The following is a 9,356-nucleotide window of genomic DNA, read 5'->3' as shown; positions in this document are numbered from 1 at the left end:
TACATTACTACCAGACCTCTCTCTCTCCTGGACAGACATGATGATACATTACTAACAGATGAATGGGATTGTTTTTACACAAAGCCAACAACTACACATCCACAGCTGCCATTTTCTTTTTTTTAAAGTAAATATGGGATGTAGCTGCAATTTTCTTTTTTTTAAAGTAAATATGGGATGTATCTGCCATTTTTTTAAAAAGTAAATATGGGATGTAGCTGCCATTTTCTTTTTTTTAAGTAAATATGGGATGTAGCTGCCATTTTCTTTTTTTAAAAGTAAATATGGGATGTAGCTGCCATTTATTTTTTAAAGTAAATATGGGATGTAGCTGCCATTTTCTTTTTTTAAAGTAAATATGGGATGCAGCTGAAATTTTTTGTTTTTAAGTAAATATGGGATGTAGCTGCCATTTTCTTTTTTTAAAGTAAATATGGGATGTAGCTGCCATTTTCTTTTTTTAAAGTAAATATGGGCTGTAGCTGCCATTTTCTATTTTTAAAGTAAATATGGGGTGTAGATGCCGTTTTCTTTTTTTTAAGTAAATATGGGATGTAGCTGCCATTTTCTTTTTTTTAAGTAAATATGGGATGTAAGTGAGTCTTACTTGATTTTCCATTTGTGTGCTCGTTGTAATCATCATCACCGATGGCAACCTTCTCATACTTGCCATGAGCCATCATCACAAATTTGTACTTTTTACCAGAGGAAGCTCCCTAGAAAAGAGTTCAATATTGCAGTGCAAATAATATTATATATTTAATTTGTACAAATGCAGGCATGTATAATTTCAATGTATTATTTTAAGTACCAATTATATTCAAAAGTTTCATACACCTTTGTGTTGACAGCTATTTGTTTTGAATATAATCCACCAATTGAATAACAGACCTCATACAGTGCACTCGGAAAGTATTCAGACCTCTTGACTTTTTCAAAATTGTGTTACATTACAGCCTTATTCTAAAATGGATTAAATAGTTTTTTTCCCCTCATCAATAACGACAAAGCAAAAACAGGTTTTTGGAAATCTTTGCACATTTATAAAAAAATCTGAAATATCACATTTACATAAGTATTCAGACCCTTTACGCAGTACTTTGTTGAAGCTCCTTTGGCAGCGATTACAGCATCAAGTCTTCTTGGGTATGACGCTACATGCTTAGCACACCTGTACTTGGGGAGTTTCTCCCATTCTTCTCTGAAGATCCTCTCAAGTTCTGTCAGGTTGGATGGGGAGCGTCGCTGCACAGCTATTTTCAGGTCTCTCCAGAGATGTTCGATTGGGTTCAAGTCCAAGCTCTGGCTTGGCCACTCAAGCACATTCTGAGACTTGTCCGGAAACCACTCCTGTGTTGTCTTGGCTGCGTCCTTAGGGCCGTTGTCCTGTTGGAAGGTGAACCTTCGCCCCAGTCTGAGGTTCTGAGCACTCTGGAGCAGGTTTTCATCAAGGATTGCTCTGTACTTTGATCCGCTCATCTTTCCCTCGATCCTGACTAGTCTCCCAGTCCTTGCTGCTGAAAAACCTCCCCACAGCATGATGCTGCCACCACCATGCTTCATTGTACGGATGGTGCCAGGTTTCCACTTGGCATTCAGGTAAAAGAGTTCAATCTTGGTTGCATCAGACCAGATAATCTTGTTTCAGATGTTCTGAGGGTCCTATAGGTGCCTTTTGGCAAACTCCAAGTGGGCTGTCATGTGCCATTTACTGAGGCTGGCTTCATCTGGCCACTCTACCATAAAGGCCTGATTGGTGGAGTGCTGAAGAGATGGTTGTCCTTCTGGAAGGTTCTCCCATCTCCACAAAGGAACTATGGAGCTCTGTCAGAGTGACCATCGGGTTCTTGGTCACATCCCTGACCAAGACCATTCTCCCCCGTCGGCCATCTCTAGGAAGAGTCTTGTTGGTTCCAAACTTCTTCCATTTAAGAATGATGGAGGCCACTGTGTTCTTGGGGACCTTCAATGCTACAGAATTTTTTGTACCCTTTCCCAGATTTGTGCCTCAACACAATCCTGTCTCGGAGTTCTCCAGGCAATTCCTTCGACCTCATGGCTTGGTTTTTGCTCTGACATGCGCTGTCAACTGTGGGACCTTTTATAGACAGGTGTGTAACTTTACAAATCATGTCCAATCAATTGAATGTACCACAGGTGGCCACCTGAGGTCAATTTCGAGTCTCATAGCAAAGGGTCTGAATACTTATGTAAATAAGGTATTTCTGTTTTTAATTTTTAATACATTTGCAAATCATAAGGCTGTAACATAACAACATTTAGAAAAATCTAAGGGCTCAGAATACTTTCCGAATGCACTCTATATATTATGTAGTTTAATGAATTAATGGATTTGTTAATTGGATTTAAGCCTAAACTACCTTCCCTGCTCTCCCAGCCGGTGAAGAGTCTCCTAGATTCTCCCAGAGGTTCTTCTTGCTCAGAACATCACCGGCCTTCACCTCCTGACAGAACAAACACACATCAACCATTAGAGAAGATACACACATCAACACGTTAATACCCTTCTGTCAATCCTGTGCTTTACGGTGTTATCAACACAAATATATAGAACACGAACAGATAGCGGATTAAATCTTATTCAAGCTACTGCAGATAATATCGTGTCATGAATGTAGATACATAGGCTACTGTACCAATCAGGAGAGAGAGGTTGGGTTTGATTATTACACATCCCCCCACAGGGGGCAGCGTTTTATAGAAATAGTACAATCACCAGACTTGATATATCCTGGGAAATACAATATGACAATACGTGTCTGACTTGACATTGATAAAGTAGGCCTACATATGAGACTGATGATAAAGCCATAGGGTGGTAATATATTCACATATATGTTAGATATGAAGGAAAGATGGAGAACAGTTACCTTGAAGAAGGGACAGATTAGAATGTACCAGAGATGTAGGAAGACAGTTCAAAACTGAGAAGGAGAAGAAGAAGGAGAAGGAGAAGAAGAAGAAGGAGAAGGAGAAGGAGAAGGAGAAGGAGAAGAAGGAGAAGAAGAAGGAGAAGGAGAAGAAGAAGAAGGAGAAGGAGAAGGAGAAGAAGAAGAAGAAGAAGGAGAAGGAGAAGGAGAAGAAGAAGAAGGAGAAGGAGAAGGAGAAGAAGAAGAAGGAGAAGGAGAAGGAGAAGAAGAAGAAGGAGAAGGAGAAGGAGAAGAAGAAGAAGAGAAGGTGCACCAACAGAATTGTCAAGATTGACATGTCAGTGAGCTGAGTTAAGTTTCACTTCAACTACATGACAAATCAACGGATTCACAAGTAGCTGTCGCGGAGGACTGTTGGGTGTGTAGGCTTTTACTCCAACCCTGCTCCAACACACCCGATCCAGAAAATAAGCTTCCAACCAGAAGCCTGATTAGCTGAATCAGGAGTGTTACAGCAGTGTTGGAGCAAAAGCCTCCACACCCCTTAGCCATCAGGAGGAGGCCACTCCTGACGTAGTTCTACAGTTGACTATTTCAAAGTTGGATATATATTTAGTATGAGTCGTACCTGAGTCGTCACTGAGTCATACCTGAGTCGTAACTGAGTCGTAACTGTCGTCGACTTGTCGTATTGACGTAACTAAGTCATTGTGAGTAGCTCTGACGTAACTAAGTCATTGTGAGTAGCTCTGAGAGCATTGGGAAAGACAGGTGACTGTTGTTACTCACTGCTGGCTTGGAGAGGCTTTTGCAGCTTCCGTCTGGGTTCCCTTTCACCCATTGGTGGATGAGGTCGGCCACGCCTACGTTCAGACCCTCTGTATCCTGAGAAACACAGATGATGAATCATGATGAAGTCGTGTATTAACATAACAAATGGCACCCTATTTCCTAGTCAAAAGGTGCAAAAGCATTTTCCATTAAGTCACTGATTTATGGACTACAGAGGAAAATGAACCAACTTTCCAAATCTGGCACGTTGACAGAAATGTTGAACACTGCACATTTTTCCCCGTCAAAAAAATCTAATAAGGTATAAACGCTACTTTTGTGTTATGATTAATTTGATGATTGAGTTCACTAAAAATGGAGGAGAGGCCCACCGATGCCTTAATACCATTGGATAGTGTTCACTAAAGTGGTTAGAGGTCTGTCATCAATAAGAGCATGTTTCAGTATGCAGAGTCTCTATTTATCATCAACTGAATACGTTTGGATATCCAGCCCCCTGCTCAAAGACAATGGCTGTCCGTATGTCATCTTTCCCTACCTTGGAAGGTGTTTCCCTGGGGTTCTGGCTCCAAGCTTCCCCGGCCTCAAACAGGTTCTTCTTGGAGGCCACAGGCTCAGTGGGGCTGGGCAGGTCCATCAGAGCCTGCTGCCTGGCTGCCTTGGCTTCCTTAGAGGACGTCTGGACAGATGAGACATGACCGTTAACTTCCGTTTACTGTCTGGACTGAATTGGTTACACTGTGTTGTTAAACAGGGCTAAAGAAAAAGCCTGCATAGCCAGTTTCTCTCTGTTCGGGGGAGGCTTGGCCACTCCTGCGTTATGGTTTAAGTTCAGTTAAATAAAGGAGTAGCTTTAAATGTAAAGTATAGCAAAGCATAGTAAAGTATAGTAAAGTAGAGTACAGTAGAGTACAGTTTAGTACAGTATAGTACAGTATAGCATAGTACAGTATAGTATAGTAAAGCATAGTAAAGTATTGTAAGGTATAGTAAGGCATAGTATAGTATTGCAATACATGGTAAGGTATAGTATAGTATTGTAAAGTATAGTGAAGTACAGCATAGTATACCTCTATGGCATGAGTGTACTGTTCCAGCCTGTTGTCGATCTTGGAGATGGGGATGGGAGGCTGGGTCTTCTTGATGCTGTTACTGTTATAAAACAAGACATATTATTCAATGAACATCATTCTTTCATAGTCCTCTGAGGTAGGGTTAGGGTTAGGATTGATAGTACTCTGAGGTAGGGTTAGGGTTAGGATTGATAGTACTCTGAGGTAGGGTTAGGGTTAGGATTGATAGTACTCTGAGGTAGGGTTAGGGTTAGGATTGATAGTACTCTGAGGTAGGGTTAGGGTTAGGATTGATAGTACTCTGAGGTAGGGTTAGGGTTAGGATTGATAGTACTCTGAGGTAGGGTTAGGGTTAGGATTGATAGTACTCTGAGGTAGGGTTAGGGTTGATAGTACTCTGAGGTAGGGTTAGGGTTAGGGTTGATAGTACTCTGAGGTAGGGTTAGGGTTAGGATTGATAGTACTCTGAGGTAGGGTTAGGGTTAGGATTGATAGTACTCTGAGGTAGGGTTAGGGTTAGGATTGATAGTACTCTGAGGTAGGGTTAGGGTTAGGATTGATAGTACTCTGAGGTAGGGTTAGGGTTAGGATTGATAGTACTCTGAGGTAGGGTTAGGGTTAGGATTGATAGTACTCTGAGGTAGGGTTAGGGTTAGGATTGATAGTACTCTGAGGTAGGGTTAGGGTTAGGATTGATAGTACTCTGAGGTAGGGTTAGGGTTAGGATTGATAGTACTCTGAGGTAGGGTTAGGGTTAGGGTTGACAGTACCCTGAGTTAGGGTTAGGGTTGACAGTACTCTGGGGTAGGGTTAGGGTTAGGATTGATAGTACTCTGAGGTAGGGTTAGGGTTGACAGTACTCTGAGGTAGGGTTAGGGTTGACAGTACCTTGAGGTAGGGTTAGGGTTGACAGTACCCTGAGGTAGGGTTAGGGTTGATAGTACCCTGAGGTAGGGTTAGGGTTAGGATTGACAGTACTCTAAGGTAGGGTTAGGGTTGATAGTACTCTGAGGTAGGGTTAGGGTTAGGATTGACAGTACTCTAAGGTAGGGTTAGGGTTGATAGTACTCTGAGGTAGGGTTAGGGTTGATAGTACCCTGAGGTAGGGTTAGGATTGACAGTACTCTAAGGTAGGGTTAGGGTTGATAGTACCTTGAGGTAGGGTTAGGGTTGATAAACCTGAGGTAGGGTTAGAGTTGATAGTTCCCTGAGGTAGGGTTAGGGTTAGGTTTGACAGTACCTTGAGGTAAGGTTAGAGTTGATAAACCTGAGGTAGGGTTAGGGTTGACAGTAACCTGAGATAGGGTTAGGGTTGACGGTACCCTGAGGTAGGGTTAGGGTTAGGGTTGACTTAAATGTAAATGTAGGTAGGGTTAGGGTTAGGGTTGATTGTACCCTGAGGTAGGGTTAGGATTGACAGTACCCTGAGGTAGGGTTAGGGTTGACAGTACTCTGAGGTAGGGTTAGGGTTAGGGTTGACAGTACCCTGAGGTAGGGTTAGGGTTAGGGTTGACATTACTCTGAGGTAGGGTTAGGGATGACAATACTCTGAGGTAGGGTTAGGGTTAGGGTTGATAGTGCCCTGAGGTAGGGTTAGGGTTAGGGTTGATAGTACCCTGAGGTAGGGTTAGGGTTAGGGTTGATTGTACTCTGAGGTAGGGTTAATAGTACCCTGAGGTAGGGTTAGGGTTAGGGTTGACAGTAACCTGAGATAGGGTGAGGGTTGACAGTACCCTGAGGTAGGGTTAGGGTTAGGGTTGACAGTACTCTGAGGTAGGGTTAGGGATGACAATACTCTGAGGTAGGGTTAGGGTTAGGGTTGACTGTACCCTGAGGTAGGGTTAGGGTTGATTGTACCCTGAGGTAGGGTTAGGGTTGACAGTAACCTGAGATAGGGTTAGGGTTGACAGTACCCTGACGTAGGGTTAGGGTTGACAGTACCCTGAGGTAGGGTTAAGGTTAGGGTTGATTGTAGCCTGAGGTAGGGTTAGGGTTGCATATTTCATTGCTAAGTAAAGGTATAGCTAATACTTAAGACATTTAATGAGTCCACACTCCTTTGCTGGCTATTTTGGGTATGGCTAAAGATTCCTGTGGGTCATATACTAAATAAAGTGATAGTAGACTTACACTCCCCTATGCTCTTCTTCCAAGTCAACCTAAAACGTTTGAACACTTGTCTGAGCCCAGGCCTCCTGCATGCCACAAGCATTACTCTTGCTTCACGCAAGTGTGGTTTAACCCAACCAGCTCCAGCCCAGCCAGAGGAGCAGGACGTCTCTAGTCTCACCAGGAGCTCACTGCCCAGCCAGAGGAGCAGGACGTCTCTAGTCTCACCAGGAGCTCACTGCCCAGCCAGAGGAGCAGGACGTCTCTAGTCTCACCAGGAGCTCACTGCCCAGCCAGAGGAGCAGGACGTCTCTAGTCTGACCAGGAGCTCACTGCCCAGCCAGAGGAGCAGGACGTCTCTAGTCTCACCAGGAGCTCACTGCCCAGCCAGAGGAGCAGGACATCTCTAGTCTGACCAGGAGCTCACTGCCCAGCCAGAGGAGCAGGACCTCTCTATTCTCATCAGGAGCTCACTGCCCAGCCAGAGGAGCAGGACGTCTCTAGTCTGACCAGGAGCTCACTGCCCAGCCAGAGGAGCAGGACGTCTCTAGTCTTAACAGGGGATCACTGCCCAGCCAGAGGAGCAGGACCTCTCTAGTCTCACCAGGAGCTCACTGCCCAGCCAGAGGAGCAGGACCTCTCTAGTCTCACCAGGAGCCCACTGCCCAGCCAGAGGAGCAGGACGTCTCTAGTCTGACCAGGATGTCTAACAGACTAGACCACATATAAACAAAGACTATATCTGGAAATGTCAAACAGACTAGACCACATACAGTTGAAGTAGGAAGTTTACACACACTTAGGTTGGAGTCATTAAAACTCGTTTTTCAACCACTCCACAGATTTCTTGTTAACAAACTAGTTTTGGCAAGTCGGTTAGGACATCTACTTTGTGCATGACGCAAGTAATTTTTCCAACAATTGTTTACAGACAGATTACTTCACTTATAATTCACTGTATCACAATTCCAGTGAGTCAGACGTTTACATACACTAAGTTGACTGCCTTTAAACAGCTTGGAAAATTCCAGAAAATGATGTCATGGCTTTAGAAGCTTCTGATATCCTAATTGACATAATTTGAGTCAATTGGAGGTGTACCTGTGGATGTATTTCAAGGCATACCTTCGAACTCAGTGCCTCTTTGCTTGACATCATGGGAAAATCAAAAGAAATCAGCCAAGACCTCAGAAGAAAAATTGTAGACCTCCACAAGTCTGGTCCAACGCCTGAAGGTACCATGCTCATCTGTACAAACAATAGTACGCAAGTTTAAACACCATGGGACCACACAGCCGTCATACCGCTCAGGAAGGAGACGCCTTCTGTCTCCAAGAGACGAACGTACTTTGGTGCGAAAAGTGCAATTCAATCCCAGAACAACAGCAAAGGACCTTGCGAAGATGCTGGAGGAAACAGGTACAAAAGTATCTATATCCACAGTAAAACGAGTCCTATAACGACATAACCTGAAAGGCTGCTCAGCAGGGAAGAAGCCACTGCTCCAAAACCGCCATGGGGACAAAGATCATACTTTTTGGAGAAATGTCCTCTGGTCTGATGTAACAAAAATAGAACTGTTTGGCCATAATGACCATCGTTATGTTTGGAGGAAAAAGGGGGAGGCTTGCAAGCCGAAGAACACCATCCAACCATGAAGCACGGGGGTGGCAGCATCATGTTGTGGGGGTGCTTTGCTGCAGGAGGGACTGGTGCACTTCACAAAAGAAATAGCATCATGAGGAAGGAAAATGATGTGGATATATTGAAGCAACATCTCAAGACATGAGTCAGGAAGTTAAAGCTTGGTCGCAAATGGGTCTTCCAAATGAACAATGACCCCAAGCATACTTCCAAAGTTGTGGCTTAAAAATGGCTTAAGGACAACAAAGTCTAGGTATTGGAGTGGCCATCACAAAGCCCTGACCTCAATCCTATAGAAAATTTGTGGGCAGAAGTGAAAAATTGTGTGCGAGCAAGGAGGCCTACAAACCTGACTCAGTTACACCAGCTCTGTCAGGAGGAATGGGCCAAAATTCACCCAACATATTGTGGGAAGCTTGTGGAAGGCTACCTGAAACGTTTGACCCAAGTTAAACAATTTAAAGGCAATACTACCAAATACTAATTGAGCGCATGTAAACTTCTGACCCACTGGGAATGTGATGAAAGAAATAAAAGCTGAAATAAATCATTCTCTCTACTATTATTCTGACATTTCACAATCTTAAAATAAAGTGGTGATCCTAACTGACCTAGGACAGGGAATGTTTACTAGGATTAAATGTCAGGAATTGTGAAAAATGGAGTTTAAATGTATTTGGCTGAGCTGTATGTAAACTTCCGACTTCAACTGTATCAACACAGACTATCCTCTAAACAGTGATGTCTTCCACCTGCTTTAATATAATATCTATAGACTATATCAGAGATCCTCTAAACAGTGATGTCTTCCACCTGCTTTAATATAATATCTATAGAATATATCAGA

General features: G+C 43.3%; 1 protein-coding gene and 1 long non-coding RNA gene across 4 annotated transcripts in view; both read right to left on the bottom strand.

The window, feature by feature from the left end:
- Positions 1 to 9,356, bottom strand: part of LOC115166728 (non-muscle caldesmon) — a 36,246-nt gene that overhangs the window by 10,891 nt on the left and 15,999 nt on the right. For all 3 annotated transcript variants that reach the window (XM_029720450.1, XM_029720452.1, XM_029720449.1), the window contains 5 exons: positions 4,754 to 4,835; positions 4,222 to 4,362; positions 3,681 to 3,776; positions 2,382 to 2,465; positions 608 to 716 (listed from right to left, as the gene is read on the bottom strand). In XM_029720450.1, the coding sequence (XP_029576310.1) occupies positions 608 to 716; positions 2,382 to 2,465; positions 3,681 to 3,776; positions 4,222 to 4,362; positions 4,754 to 4,835 (512 nt within the window). The remainder of the gene's footprint in view (positions 1 to 607; positions 717 to 2,381; positions 2,466 to 3,680; positions 3,777 to 4,221; positions 4,363 to 4,753; positions 4,836 to 9,356) is intronic.
- LOC115166730 (uncharacterized) overlaps positions 9,185 to 9,356 on the bottom strand; it is a 317-nt gene continuing 145 nt past the window's right edge. The window contains exon 2 of the long non-coding RNA XR_003870351.1: positions 9,185 to 9,322. This is a non-coding gene — a long non-coding RNA (uncharacterized LOC115166730). The remainder of the gene's footprint in view (positions 9,323 to 9,356) is intronic.

This window comes from Salmo trutta, chromosome 29 (genome assembly GCF_901001165.1).
Source record: "Salmo trutta chromosome 29, fSalTru1.1, whole genome shotgun sequence".
Lineage (NCBI taxonomy): Eukaryota > Metazoa > Chordata > Actinopteri > Salmoniformes > Salmonidae > Salmo > Salmo trutta.
The sequence above is the reverse complement of the archived record's forward strand: the minus strand, read 5'-3'. Positions and strand labels throughout refer to the sequence as shown.